The sequence below is a fragment of the Streptopelia decaocto genome, assembly GCF_964273445.1.
Source record: "Streptopelia decaocto genome assembly, chromosome: 2".
NCBI lineage: Eukaryota > Metazoa > Chordata > Aves > Columbiformes > Columbidae > Streptopelia > Streptopelia decaocto.
In genome coordinates, this window is record NC_138655.1 from 13,278,542 (window position 1) to 13,293,531 (window position 14,990).

Consider the following 14,990-nt stretch of genomic DNA (forward strand, 5'->3'; position numbering starts at 1 on the left):
CAGCACAGTGTAGGGGCCTTCGGGAAATCCTGTCTTGGAAAGCTTGAGATTTCACAAGTTTCCTCTTCTGCTTTGGGACAGAACCAAAATCCAATGGAACAATTACCGAAATGCACTCCCGCCCGCCCCCGCACCGGCACCGGGCCAAGACACTGACAGAGCAACTCTACAACCATGCAGTTAATTTATCCAAGCACGGGACACTTTGGTTCAAGTGATTCTGTGAAGTGTTTGCTACAGGATCTTACAACATTTCCATTACAGCGGCTTGTGACCGGACTCCCCGCCACAGCCGGGAGCACAAGCCCGTTGAACCGCCACGGGCACACTCCAGGAACGAGGCGCCACACGCTGCCCTGGGCAGCGCCCTCCCCGCTCCCGCTCGGCCCGGCGGGCTCGCCCTTGGCCACCCCGGGGCTCCCGGGCCGCCCCCGTTTCCAGTCAGCGCCCCGGCCCGGCGGGCGGACAGCGCTGCCGCCGCCCCTCGCACGGCCCGGCCCGCTCTAGCCAGCGCCGCCGCCAACTCGGTGTCCCCGGAGGCTCCCGCCCCCGCCCGCCCTGGACCTCCCGGAGCGGCGGCCCGGCAGGGGGCGCGCTGCCGCCGCGCACACCGCGCACACCGGGCGGAGCGGCGGGATGGAGCCGCTGCCGGGCTGGCAGTTCGAGGAGTCCCTGTTCGCCCCGAGCCGGGAGCGGGGCCCGGGCGGCGGGGACGGGCCGCCCCGCGGAGCCAGGCACTGCGAGCCCCGCGTGAGGAGCCGGGGGCGGCGGGGGGCGGCGGGCGGGAGCGGCCCCGGGGCGGCCCGAGCCCCCTGACGGGCCTGTGCTCTGCCCGCAGTGGTTTCACAGCGAGGCGGGCGGCGGGGACGGCGCCGGCGGGGTGACGGGCGGCAAGTTCCGGGCGGACTGGGCCTACCGGCAGCGCGACTTTGAGGTATCTCCGGGCCTCTCGCACGGGCTCGGGCCGGGGAGCTGAGGGGATAGAAGCCGGGGTGACCTGCGGTCCCCGTGTGCTGAGGCAATGTGTGTGTATATAGTGTATACAATGAGGGAATGCGTGTGTATAGTGTATATAATGACGGAATGTGTGTGTGTATATAATGTATATAATGAGGGAATGTGTGTATATAAAAGCTTCCTGGCTGAGCCACGGCCTGGAGGTGCTGGAGCCCGTGTTGCGGGACGGCTCCTGGTTTGTGCCAAAGGGGTGACAGCCCCGCGGGAGCCGTGCTGGTCTGGGCAAGAACCGTCCTGCTCAGGCTGCCATCGAGTCACAGAATTAATCTCAGAATGGTTGGGGTTGGAAAGGACCTCTGGGGATCATCCAGTCCAACCCACCTGCTAATGCAGGTTCACAGTATCACAGTATGTTTGGGATTGGAAGGGACCTCAAAAGATCATCTAGTCCAATCCCCCTGCTGGAGCAGGAACGCCTAGGTGAGGTCGCACAGGAACATGTCCAGGTGGGTTTTGAATGTCTCCAGAGAAGGAGACTCCACAACATCCCTGGGCAGCCTGTTCCAGTGTCTGTCACCCTTACTGAGAAGAAGTTTTTCCTCAAATTTAAGTGGAACCTCTTGTGTTCCAGCTTGATCCCATTACCCCTTGTCCTATCATTGTTTGCCACTGAGAAGAGCCTGGCTCCATCCTCGTGGCACTCACCCTTTATATATTTATAAACATTAATAAATGTTTATAATTGTCACCCCTCGGTCTCCTCCAAACTAAAGAGACCCAGCTCCCTCAGCCTTTCTTCATAAGGGAGATGCTCCACTCCCTTAATCATCTTTGTTGCCCTACACTGGACCCTCTCCAGCAGTTCCCTGTCCTTCTTGAACTGAGGGGCCCAGAACTGGACACAATATTGCAGATGTGGTCTCACCAGGGCAGAGTAGAGGGGAAGGAGAACCTCTCTCGATCTACTAACTCACCAGAGCACATCATACAGGAACGTGTCCAGGTGGGTTTGAATGTCTCCAGAGAAGGAGACTCCACAGCCTCTCATCATTTTGGCTGGGAGAGACCCTTAGGATCGTTGAGTCCGTGGGCAGTTGTGTCCTGGCAAGCTCCCCCAGGTGTATGTCGCCGCTCCAGGAGTCAGCGTGAAGTCGGTGTGAACTGGCCAGAAAGGCGGCCTCTGCGCCCGGCGCTGATCCAGATCCGGCTTGTGCATCTGAGAGGTTCCGCAGTGAACAGAGCTGGTGTTTGTGTTCGTGGAAGTCATAGCCAGAGTTAAGCATGTGGGTTTATCTGCTCCTGGGGATAATTCCTTGTCCCATACAGGCTGTCACATCGCTGGCAACCACCTGGCTGCCACTCACCTTTCTTGGAGCTCCCCCCGCTGCCAGGTGAAAGCTGAGTGTAGCTGTTGGGCTCCTGATTGGTGGTTTATGAGCTTCATTGCTGATTGTCCCACCGCTCTGCTGCCTCCCCCTGCTCTGGATGTCTGGTTGTGCCTTTGGGTGTATTTATGTTCCCTGTTTTTGTTCCTGCTGGCTGTAGTCCTGCACCCTGTCCTCTGCCTACTTTCTGAGCCACATTCACAGAATCACAGAATGTCAGGGATTGGAAGGGACCTTGAAAGATCATCCAGTCCAATCCCCCTGCCGGAACAGGAACACCCAGATGAGGTTACACAGGAAGGTGTCCAGGCGGGTTTTGAATGTCTCCAGAGAAGGAGACTCCACAACCTCCCTGGGCAGCCTGTTCCAGTGTCTGTGAGGAATTTTCTTCTCATATTTAAGTGGAACCTCTTGTGTTCCAGTTTGTACCTACTACCATTTGTCCTATCACTGGTTGTCACCAAGAAGAGCCTGGCTCCATCCTCATGACACTCACCCTTTACATATTTATAAACATTCATGAGGTCCCTCTCCTGCCTCTATAGCCCTAGTTGCAGGATCCAGTCTTTTGTTACCTTGTTTGGTGGTTGAATCAGCCACTTCTGCCCTTGTTTCAACTGTAATAGCTTATTGTTCCAGGCTATGGTTTGCATTACAGGCTCCCTGATTGCAAAGCCCTCAGGCCAACTTCTGACTCCACTCCTTTTGCCTTGCCCACTGGATTTGTGGATCTCTTTGTACCTCAGTTGGCACTGACTTCTGCTTTTTAATGTTATTGCAGCGCTAATGCTGCTTTGTCTATACCTGACAGATGCTTTCCAGTCTCAGCTGAGACTCCCTGAAGGGATTCATAAAAGTGTGCTGAGAAGAAAGATGCCTCAGGCTGTGGTCAGCCGTGGCTGCTGACCCTCAGGAAGAGCAGCCTGCTCCTTGCTGTGTGCTGTGGTGCCCTCCCGGGAGAGAATGACACCCCTCAGATCTGCTAGTGGAACAGGCTGTTGCTTCCAAACCCTTTCGTGTCGCAGGGACCCAAGTTAAAAATGTCGAGTCTTCAGTCTTACTGCTAACCTGGATCACTGTAACGGAACCAGAAGCAGAACTAGACTGTACATAAAATTACAGATTTTGGTGCTGACGGTAGAAAAGGGGCTGGAAATAAGTAAATGGGGGTAGTAATTTCTTCACTTGTTGTGAATACTTTTTTACGTCAGCCTAGGCCAATGGATAGGAAATGCCAAGAGCAGCAGTGATATAAGCTGTGCCCATTTCTAGGATGCAGGTGACTATAATCTGCTTCGGATTCACGATGCCTGTTCCTTGCCAGGCCCTATCTCTTTGTCAAATAATAAGGCAAACAGGGGTGTCCTGGAACCCTCCTCTGATCTGTTTCCACCAGCGGCTGCTGGGAGCTCCCTCTTTTGCGTGAGAAGGAATGCGAACTTAACAGCAGGGAAGAAAAATATTTCAGCCATTTTGCTAGGAACTATTTAGGGCATATTGCCTGGAAGCTCTTTCTGTTAGAACCATTCAAGTTTGCAAGGAAAAATTAAATATTCATTTTTAGAGATGGGTGGATGAGCACTGTTCTTTAGTCTTCTGGTCTGAGCACTCAGATGGGGGCGGAGAAACCAAAATTCAGGTCTTAGCTTCACTGAATACTTAATGTATTTAAATGATAATTGGAGTCCTGGTGAGTGCCTTGAGCATTAAGCTGCAGAAGTATTGCTCATTCTTGTCTTTTTCCTTAGCTCAATTAATACTTAATTATTTCTTGCAAATTAGAACCACCCCACAGGAATGATGGAGATTCACCTTCCTTGCAGTGTTCTCTGACTTGCTGATTTCTCATGTCACGTGAGATTCTTGCAGGTTCAAACCCTCCTGTGAAACATGTCACAGGTTTTAAACAAGGTCACCCAAATTTAGGATGAGTGCTCTGATCATTGAATTGGTAGCAGTGGGAGAGATGCTTTGTGCCATTTATTGCCCAGGTTGGTAGATGATCCCTTCTGGATCAGGCCTCGTTGGGGAGGGGTGGGCAGATGTGTGGTGAATCCTGCCCGAGCTTAAACACGAGTTAGGACTGAGGTTGCTCGTCACCATCTGGACTTGCCTGTGTAGTACTGGAGCCCTTGTGTGCTGCCGAAGTCTGAGTCTGGAGAAATGAAAATGTGGACTTCAGCTCCTGAATTCCCTTTGTGACTGTAGTCATGAACAGAGCATACTGTCACGCTTGCCTTGAAACGAAAATCTCTCACTGTTTTGTTTGGTTTTTCTTTTTGTCAATGCTACTAGAAAGCCCTGTGTGAATACTCCAACTGCTTACTGCTCTTACCTCCCAGTAACATTGCAATGAGACGGGATGTCCAGGAGGGCCAGGCTCGCTGTCTGTCTCGTCTGGGAAGGCACAAGGAGGCCCTGGATATCGCAGAAAAAATGGTAAATAATGCAAAAATCTTTATTTTAGGTTTTAGACATGAAAATATTGCCAGTAGTTTTTTTTTATATGGGCATTTTCTGGAAAAATAATCTTCATGTATATAATCCTTCAGGATGTTCAGTGCTCACAGTATTTGGTAAACAGAGGGTAACTGTCACTGCAGATATAATCACTCTTTAGAAATCAGAACACCCTGTACCACAATGAGCTCCCTGTGCAGGGAGGCTGGTAGTCCTGGAAGGGACTAAATATCATGCTCTGCCAGGCAGAATTAATGTAATGTAATAGGAATTATAAGAAAGGGAATAAATGAGTGCTTAAATCTTTCCACTGTAAAAGTGATGGTTCAAAACTCCCTTTTATTTCCATCTACTTGCTGCCAACCTGCCACCAAGAAGAGTATCTAACCACAAATTGAGTTTTTCCCATAAAGGAAAAAGTCCAGAGGCTCTGAAGTCTGCTAGAATTTTACTGTTGCTCTTTATTTTAGATAAAAGGTGTTTATACTACAGAAGAACAGCAGCTGTATAAAAATCTGAAGGCAAATAAATAACAGCATTCAGGGCCTTCTTGCCTTTCAGACTGGGACAAGACAGCTAGAAGGAATGCTGTCAGCTTGATCATGCATCATCTGTATCATGATGTATTATTTAAGAGCACAGTTTTGTACAATTTAAAAATTACTTTTAGTGATATTTGTGTGTCGTTATTCGGGGAAAAATATTCTCAGGCTCTGAAGGGTGATTCTGTTCTGCTCCTGTTTTTAATCTGTTCTCTTTTGTTTCTAGAGAAACGGCGCTAGTAACACAGATCACTTAACGACGGTTCTCAACCTGCAGTTTGCCATTTACCAGTGTCTGGAAAATGTAGAAAAAAAGATCACGTGTCTGCAGCAACTGATCTGTTTACATCCTTTCAACCCTTGGTACTGGAAATTACTTGCTGAAGCTTATGTGAGCCTTCTACAGAGTTTGTCTCCACTAGCTACTCCAGAAACAAATCTGAATCAGTCTGAAGAGGTTAGTGTAAGTGATAGTAGCTTTGAAACATCAACTGGAAGAGAGATTAATTTGCAGCCTCACAGTTCAGAGAGCCAGAAAGAAGGCACTTGGTCCAGCCTTGCTACAGACACAAAGAGGGAGGATGCAGTGACTTGTCCGGGCCGCCGAGCTGTGCAGGAATCCCTCAGCACTTCGGAAGAACCGGAAAGGACAGATGAAGGGAAACGCGCAGCCTCCAAGCCCTGGGAGCAGAACGTGTTACAGGAGGTTGGGGTAAAGGCGTGTGCCTCATTCATTAGAGCAAGGTAACTAAACGTATTCTTAGAATAATGTTAACTTCTCCCAGTCAAGAACAATTTAAAGCATACTTTTCCCAGCCTTACTATTTGCAGCTTACATTTTCAATTTAAATATTTGTTTCAGTGTTGGCAACACTAACTTAGAAGCATCCTGCTGTTGCTTCAGATGGAAAGAGCAAAATCCACTGGCATGGTCACTGTGAACAACCTAAATCTGAGTGTACAGAGTAAACCGGTGTCCTGCACAGTTGAGAAGCATTTTTTAATGACCTTATGATATGAAACTTTACAAGTAATGGCTGTTTGCTGGTGTGGTATTACAGATGCAGGAGCAGAAGTGCCCCAAAGGGAAGGCCAGCCAGTCTTTCTTCTGCGCATGCCACCTGGCTTATTTGCCTAAAGCCTCATGCTTAAGCAAAAATGTATTTTATAATAATACCCCAATTTACATAATGGATGAGGTTGAAAATGAACTCTGTGACAGCTGGTTGACAGGGCTGCATTAAAATGCTCTTTCCTTTTCTTTTCTCTCCTCCTAAAACTCTTGCACACAACAAAAATCCCTAAAACATAATCTTTCAAAGAGATAATTAGGAACTGTTTTTGTTAAAATAGTCTTGGATTTTTTCCCTTGTTGCCTCTCAGTAGCGTATTAGTCACCAAACGTATTTAAAGCCATTTTAGGAACTTCCAAAAATGTTCAGAGAACACTTCATAACTGTCTTGTTAGGGCAAGATTTAAGAAATGTAAAAAAAGATATAGTAGTTTTTAACAGTAATCAGACTAAGAGGTGATGACTTTAATTGCTACTTGGGAGAAGTTAATAGATATAGTACTGATATTGAATATTAAAGCCACATTCATATTAAGAGAATTTGTGTTGCTTGTTTTGGTGTGTATGGTTCAGTACAGAGACAATTATAAATTGTGAGGTTTCCTTGCTTGGCTGAACAGTTTCACAAAGTGTTATTTTCGTTTATATTTTCAGATATGCTTGTCCAGGATAAGCTTCTTCCCTGCCCAGGGCTTATGCATTAAATAGGTTGTCTAATATTTTCAGGTCTTTTGGATTTTGAGTGAGATGCAGATGTTGCATAAACATATGTGCAGGGTAAACTGCACCTGGAAAAGGGATGTTATCTCCTTTTGTAGGAAATAAGGTTCTGTGTTAAAGCATCATGAATAATTGACTTTTCTAGTTGTTTGTTGGGATTTTTTTGAAAAAAAAGGAGAAATGGTTTTGTTTAATTTTCATTCTTTCTTACATTATGTTGATGCAAAATTCGAAACAAAACTCTTTACAAATTAAAAATAATTTCTATTTTGCTTTGAATTTCCCAGTAAAAACTTCTCTGAATTTGCAAATAGTTTGTTGGCTCAGACTTGTAAATTTTGATGTTTATAATGCTCAAATGAAAACTTTCACCTAAAATCTTAAGTCTTCTCTTCATAAAAATATACACGTTCCTTATAACACCTGCTTCATTTAGCTTTGGTAAATGCGATAAAAATATTTGTTGTTCTTTATGCGTAAAGCTTGAATTAACATGTTTTATAGACCTTGTGTGAGGAGGGCTCTGGAAACTGCTCTCTGGTGGAGCAGCTGGTGATGGGTCCCTCTGTGACATGACGCCACGTTGTGAGCACAGCATCTCCCTTTCACCCCATCGTGGTGGTGACTTCTGGGGCACTGACTGGGACCTCAAACTGTGATGAAAGATTTTAGAAAATATCCCAGGGTTGGCCTGTATGTCCAAACTCCCCAAAGTTCTAACTTTTCAGGTGACAATCACTACCAGAGGCAGCAATGCGCTGCTGTCCTGTCAGGCCTTCCCAAGGGTGTGGGACACCTGAGGTCCTGCAGTTAATGCTCACAGATCTGAGCTTCACTTTTGAACTGTGACATGAATACACAAGGAGAAAAGTGTTTGCGCAAAGCAACCGGAGATACTCGGCATGTTGTTTTTCAGATGTACTCCTCTGAACATTTGAACATTTGTCATATCACAGGTATACCATACACATAGTAGATTGATCCAGGTATATTTGTTTCTTTGAAGTTTTTTGCAGTTGGCAAAAGTCAGGAAGAAGAGCTGTTTTTAAAGTATTATATTTTGTTTGGGTTCAGGTCTGCTGGCTTACTCTTTTGCCAGCTGTGCCTTTTTTAACTGCCTTTTTCATTTCAGGCTTTTACTTCAGCTCACCCAGTTGCAACAGTCGTCCTTTGTGCTACAGAGCAACATAAAAGGTCAAAAAGAAATTGATGACCAAGTGGCATGGTTTGGTTTCAGTGACAGCTCCTTGCTGTTGATGACCAAGGTGAGGGGATGTTTCATTCCGTGCAGGTTCTTGGGGGCTGGTTGAGGTACCTAAGCTGGTTCAGGCACAAAGTCCTGTAAACGTGACACTCCCCTGAACTAATTAGCTATGCCAGGATGCAAGGTAAATTAGCTGGGGTGGGTTGCCCTGGTAGCGTGTTATCTGGAACTGCCAGTGATAACCCATGGAGCACTGCCGTGTGTCATGCAGCTGGATCTCTGTTCTGCCGAGATCCTCCTTTTGGGAATGTTCAGGATTGTTAAATTTCTCACTGGAGTTGTATTTGCAGCTGCGTCATCGCTCTGCGTTTCCGGGGGTGCAGCTTTTATCTCAGGAATTTCACATGCCACAAAGCGAATCACAAGTATGAAATGGGAGTGGAGATTACTTTGATGGCCACGGTAGTATTGGACACTTCCAGGAATGTACGAAACATATTCAGAAAGAGTCAGAGACATCCTTTTACGTGATTTCTTCATTCTGTTTGATGTAATGGTTTCTAGTTTTAAAGAAATACAAAGGAGGATAATAACATTGCACGACTTTATTAACAGAGATTTAACATTTTTGGTGCTGTTGGTAGAGTTTCTGACTTCTAAGGCACAAAAGGAAGCCAGCGAGATTCTGCCTTTGCCGTCAGTGTTACAGATTTAAGTGAGTAGCAGCTGAGCCATTGCCGGGCTGGCAGCTTGTGGGATTCCCTCCATCAGAGGGCAGTAGCACGTAGACTATCTGGGGTTTTGAAAAGTTTGGGAGAAGAAACTTCTCTCCTTGCTTCCCTTGGTCCAACACCCCTCAGGAGGAGATCAGAGTGTCGGTGCTGTCTCAAGGTGAGCACTGAATACAGAATTGGTGTCGCTGCTACTCAGAGAGTAAAAATCCCCCTGTATGAGCATAGCCAGAAGTTCGACAGGATTGTGTGGCCGTGCAGCTTGGGCTCTCAGTTCCTCGTGTTTATTGCAGAACGCAGCAGGCAGACAACTTGGTCGTGACTTGGAAGCTTCTCCTGGGTGGCATGTGGTTCATGTATCAAGGGCTTTTCTTGTAAAGATCTGCTGTTCATGTCTTATTTGCTGTTTTGTCTGCAAGTTATTTTCTTGCCTTCCATCTTATTTCTTACTCTCTTTGCAGGTTATGGGGCAGGATCTTATACCAGAAAAACTAAAAGAGGAATTTCAGAGTGAGGTGAAATGCATAGGCCCTTCAGCACTGTCATCATTGGTAACTGCGTCAGCCGCAGAATTTGAAATCAAATGGTTCGGTAATCTCCAGGATGATTTATGTCACTTTGACAGTCAATTTTATTCAAACGTAGATCTCCCACCGTCAGTAACTTAAAGATTTTGTTGTATTTATTTTTGTATCTCCAAATGATTACGGAACGATGTATGCAATAAAGTTCATATTACATTTTTTAAGAATTCTTATTGCGTATCTTTTTAGCGTATACATGAATCTCTGCATTTAAACTCTTAACATCTCATCCTTTGCTGGGTGTTGGTCTCTTCTCCCAAGTAACAAGCAATAGGACAAGAGGAAATGGCCTCAAGTTGCACCGGGGTGGGGGCTAGATTGGATATTAGGAAAAAATTCTTCCCAGAAAGGGTTGTCAGGCACTGGAACAGCTGCCCAGGGCAGTGGTGGAGTCACCATCCCTGGAGGGGTTTAAAAGGCGTTTAGATGAGGTTCTTAGGGACACGGTTTAGTGGTGGACTTGGCGGTGTTAATGGTTGGACTCGATGATCTTAAAGGTCATTTCCAGCCTAACAATTCTATGATTTTCTTTGTTCACTGGTTTGTTTGTATTTAAAATAATAAGGAATCCAGTATAAAGTCAAGCTTTCAGTTCAGCTCTCAGAGGTAGCTTTCCTTCCTAAGCCTCAGCATGCCATGCTTGAAACACCTGTGATTTCTTGGTGCCTGTGATGCCGGTGGGATGGAAGGCTTCTTTTATCATGTCCAGTTTAAAAGTTCCTTGGTTATCAAATTCTACGTTGTTGCATTTAGAGCCATGAAATTAGCCATTTTCTTAATTCATTTTTTAATACTTCTTAATTAATTGACGTTATAGTGATTTCCTGTTCAGAGCTGGATAGCTAGAAATCTAAAATATATTTACAGTGAGAAACTGTCAACAAGAATAATCCCATACATTTTAGGAAAGAAATCTAAGTGGTAAATACTTAGCTTAGAACTGGAAAGAGATTTTCTTTCTTCAAAATGAAGCGTGTTTTTGCAGGCATAGAACTAACTATAGTCTTCAGTGTGCTTAGATGAGGGAGGAGAAAAGCTGTCAAGGGTGTTTATATGTACTGAAGAGTGTTTAGTCAGATCGTATCCTTTGTAAAACCCTGCAAGGAAGATGCTCTTTGCTGTGAAAACTGGCAGCGCCATTTCTGCATCACACAGCTCCTTATGTTACACTTTCAGCTGATAATGACACTGCTTTGCTTTACTTTCTGAAGCGTCGGTGCTGCGTGCTTTGGGTTTCCACAGAAAAAGGCCGAGATTACCCTGTAGTTTCTTTTGCTTGGAAGAATTTACATTTGAGGCAAACAAGGTGTCCTCTTCCTCTGTCTTCTCTTAAACTGAGACACTTAAATTCTTTGTAGTTTTCTGTAAAAGTGTTCTTTAAAGGATACACTTTAAAACCAGGAATCTCTTAGACATAATTTGCTGTGCCTTTTCTTCATGTTTTCCCACGTTTTCTTTCTGAAGTATTACAGAGTGCTGAAACCTTAAATAACTCACAGTTGAATGGTAATTCACCACTTGCAAACACACCTTTTCTCTGCTACTTTGAAGTGAATTTTAAAGCTTTAAGGTATTAGTTAGGGAACCTGTCACTAACCCTTGGTATGGTCTGGCTCTCTGCTAAGTTGACTGTGCAATCTCTCCAGAAAAATGGAATATCGCCTTCAGCCATGTCAAATTATCTTTGATCATTTGGTGACTTAACGTGATTAAACGACATCCTGGTCAGCTCGTTACGAAAGATGATGACTTGGCAAGTACACTTGGGGAAGCATTCACGCACTCATTATGTGTTACAGAATATTTGGTTTAGTCACGCTTGTGCTTTGCTAGGTGAGAATTTTTGTGTGCATGTGTAGAGCATGATATTGGGATGAGCACGAACCCCGCCTGAAGGACTAACTGCTGTCATAAGTTTTCAGTAGGGACTGTCCATAACACGCTGCAAATTAATTACCATGCAGACAAGAACAGAGGATGTCTGACAGCAAGGACACGGAATGCTTCATGTCAGCAAAAACCGGAACACGGACTTCTCCTGGTTTCTTCGTAAACTTAAGGTCCTTGAGTAGCCACATACAAAGGCTGTAATTTGTTTCTCCACAGGTCTGGAGGAGGTTCAGTAGGCAGGACACCAGAACATGACTTTTGTGGAACCAGGTCTGTATAGATATTTAATGGGAACTCGCCAATTGATTCGGCTCCACGGTTCAGAAAGCAGAGGTCGCTTCAGAGCTGTTTTTGGCAGCAAATTAAATACTTGCCCAATATGATTTTGTGAGTGAGATGTCCAGAACACACAGCAGCCAGCCAGGGTGATTTGGAAGTTTCCTGGTGTGTGTGCAGATTGTTTGACTTGAGGCTGTCTCTTAGACTGGCAACACAACAGTTAACTCCCCGCTGGCTCTGGGAGCAGAAGGCAAGTGGCGGTTCACAGAATCACAGAATCACAGAATCGACTGGGTTGGAAAAGACCTCAGAGATCATCGAGTCCAACCCTTGGTCCAACTCCAGTCCATTTACTAGATCATGGCACTAAGTGCCATGTCCAATCTCAGTTCAAAAACCTCCAGGGACGGCGAGTCCACCACCTCCCTGGGCAGCCATTCCAATGCCTGACCACTCTCTCTGTAAAGAATTTATTTCTCATATCCAGCCTAAATTTCCCCTGGCAGAGTTTAAGCCCATGCCCCCTTGTCCTATTGCTGACTGCCTGGGAGAAGAGACCAATCCCCACCTGGCTAGAACTTCCCTTCAGGTAGTTATAGAGAGTGATGAGGTCCCCTCTAAGCCTCCTCTTCTCCAGACTAAACAACCCCAGCTCCCTCAGCCTCTCCCCATAGGTCTTATGCTCAAGTCCCTTCACCAGTCGTGTTGCTCTTCTCTGGACCCGCTCCAGCACTTCAATGTCTTTCCTGAACTGAGGGGCCCAGACCTGAACAGAACTGTTCTTTAAGAACAGGCAGTATTTTGTTGAACGTAATGATAAAGCAAAAATGTTGGTTTTAACTACTGCGAAGAAAACAACATGAATGTTGTTCTGAATGTGCCGCATTGTTATTGTTCCAAATAACCCGTGTTTATTGCACTGGGGCTATGAAATATTCCTTTGTCCCATTTGTGCCTGGCTATCTCTCATCTCAGCTACTTCAGTTCCTCCATTTTTGGCCTGCTCCTCCCTTTTCTGGCATGCCACTTCCAACTCCAGTTTTCTGATTGTATCTCACGAGGGGCTTTGCCTCTCCGCCTTGCATTTGAACGCGTCGTCATTGCTTCTACGTGCTGCATAATTTTACATCTGCCTCTAATAGATTTCTTCACATTTTGGCTCTTACGATATTATTGTTATTAGTACATGCACCAGTACGCCACACAAATTTTAGTATCGCAGACTGCAAGTGAGAACCTGTTAACAGTTACTGAGGTTTCATTTTGTTATTTTAACACTTGCTCATGTTACAGATGCTTTGGGAGGGACCCTCTGACCCTGGTTCTGATGCTTCTGAAGTGATTGCCATGTACAAACACAATCTAACTGCGTGTCTTGCTATGGAGTGTTTGGATACCTCTGGCTTTGTGGTGAGGGAGCGTGTTAGTGCTGTAACTAGCAACACTGATACGGTTTTCTGCATCACAGAACAGTAGAATGGCTTGGGTTGGAAGGGATCTTCAAAGATGATCTAGTCCAACCCCACCTTGCTATGGGATATCTTGCACTAGATCAGGTTGGTCAAAGCCCCATCCAACCTGGCCTTGAACACTCAGAGGATCAGAGGGAACGGGAGCCCCAGGTACATGGCACACCCCAGTTCTTCCTCATTGACCTGGGGCAGGACATGAGGGGGTGGGATGGTGAACCCACCACTGAGCTGGAAGCTCATGTATGCCAACTGAAAGGGAAGACAGCTGTTAAGAAGGGGCCACCAGAGAAGCCTGTCAGCTTAGCTGCTGTAGAGACACAAGATGGCAATCAGCGATCTCACAGACATAGGACTGAGATTACCTCCCTTGATCCCAGTGAGTGGACTTCTGGTCTGGCGCTGAAAAGGTCAGACAGTGAAAGCTCCAACTAGGAACAGGACTAGAGGGTCCCAGCCTTTGGCCTGGAAGAAGAAAGGGATGGCCAGGTGTACTGGATTGTGTGGATTCAGTGGCCTGGGTTGTGGTTTGACCCCAGTCTGCAAGTGAGCCCCACACAGCCACTCGCTCACTCCACCCCATTGGGATGAGGGAGAGAACTGGAAGGGTAAAAGTGAGAAAACTTGTGGGTTGAGATAAAGATGGTTTAATAGGTAAAGCAAAAGCCACATGCACAAGCAAAGCAAAAAGCAAAAAGCAAAAAAAAAAAAAAAAAAGGAATTAATTCAGTGATTCAGTGTTTCCCTCCAGCCGGCAGGGGTTCAGAGCCCTCCCCAGGAAAGCCGGGCTCCAGCACGTGTAATGGCTACTTGGAAAGACACCATCACTTCCAGTATCTCCCCTTCCTTCATCTTCCCCAAGCTTCCATTGCTGAACATGATGTCATATGGTGTGGAATATCATAGAACAGTTTGGGTTGGAAGAGACCTTCAGTGGTCATCTAGTCCAACCCCCTGCAACGAACAGGGACATCTTCACCCAGATCAGGTTGCTCAGAGCCCCGGCCAGCCTGGCCTTGAATGTCTCCAGGGATGGGGCATCTACCACCTCTCTGGGCAACCCCAGAAAAAAAATAATAAGACAACAGGACCCATTTCTGAAATAACCTCATAACCTCTTGGGCCAAGAAACATGGCACTGGGTGTGTGTGTCACACCCCCTGCCAGCCAGAAGCCTCTGGGGTGACAGAGTCATAACGGGCTGCTAAAGACCATGGTGAGAGCATTGGGCAATGGGACATGGAAGCAGTGAGATGTAAATTTAGCAGAAGCCACTTAATGTGTTGGTAAGAAGGGTCCCTCTGGATGGCATCGCTTCCCTCAGGTGAATCAACTGCACCACTCAGCTTGGTGTCATCTGCAAACTTGCTGAGGGTGCGTTGTGTGGGAGCAGCGTTCATTCCAGCCCTTCCCGTGCACCAGATGGACGAGGTCTGGCAGCGTCCTGCCTGACCTTCCTCACAGCTACTTGTGAACACGTTCCCCTCGTCACTGAGCAATCAACCTGTGGGGCCTATTTGGATTTTTGACACAACTCATTGCTCAAACTGTAAACGCAGACTGTTTTCCATCAAAACTGAAATTCCAGTCATCTGATGTCCTAGTTCAGCTGTTGTCTGAACCAGCACAAGCTGTATCCCTGATCTGTGACTGAAATCAGCTCTTCTCAACTCACAGTGCTCATTCTGAGTTACTA

General features: G+C 46.3%; 2 protein-coding genes across 3 annotated transcripts in view; both read left to right on the forward strand.

Annotated features, from left to right (window-relative positions):
* The first annotated feature begins 502 nt into the window (after nucleotides 1–502).
* On the forward strand, nucleotides 503–9,815 carry LOC309436703 (uncharacterized protein C8orf76). 2 transcript variants are annotated; one of them, XM_082046132.1, is made up of 6 exons: nucleotides 506–750; nucleotides 839–934; nucleotides 4,638–4,781; nucleotides 5,571–6,088; nucleotides 8,270–8,402; nucleotides 9,534–9,815. In XM_082046132.1, the coding sequence occupies exons 1-6, from the start codon at nucleotides 637–639 to the stop codon at nucleotides 9,738–9,740; spliced, it is 1,212 nt and encodes a 403-aa protein (XP_081902258.1). In that variant the 5' UTR covers nucleotides 506–636; the 3' UTR covers nucleotides 9,741–9,815. The 2 variants fall into 2 exon arrangements, with proteins under 2 accessions (XP_081902259.1, XP_081902258.1); XM_082046133.1 differs by lacking the exon at nucleotides 839–934 and having other exon boundaries at nucleotides 503–750.
* The window catches only part of DERL1 (derlin 1), a 72,473-nt gene continuing 58,110 nt past the window's right edge, over nucleotides 628–14,990 (forward strand). Inside the window, exon 1 of the mRNA XM_082046136.1 lies at nucleotides 628–631. The gene's annotated coding sequence lies outside the window, so the exon portion shown is untranslated. The remainder of the gene's footprint in view (nucleotides 632–14,990) is intronic.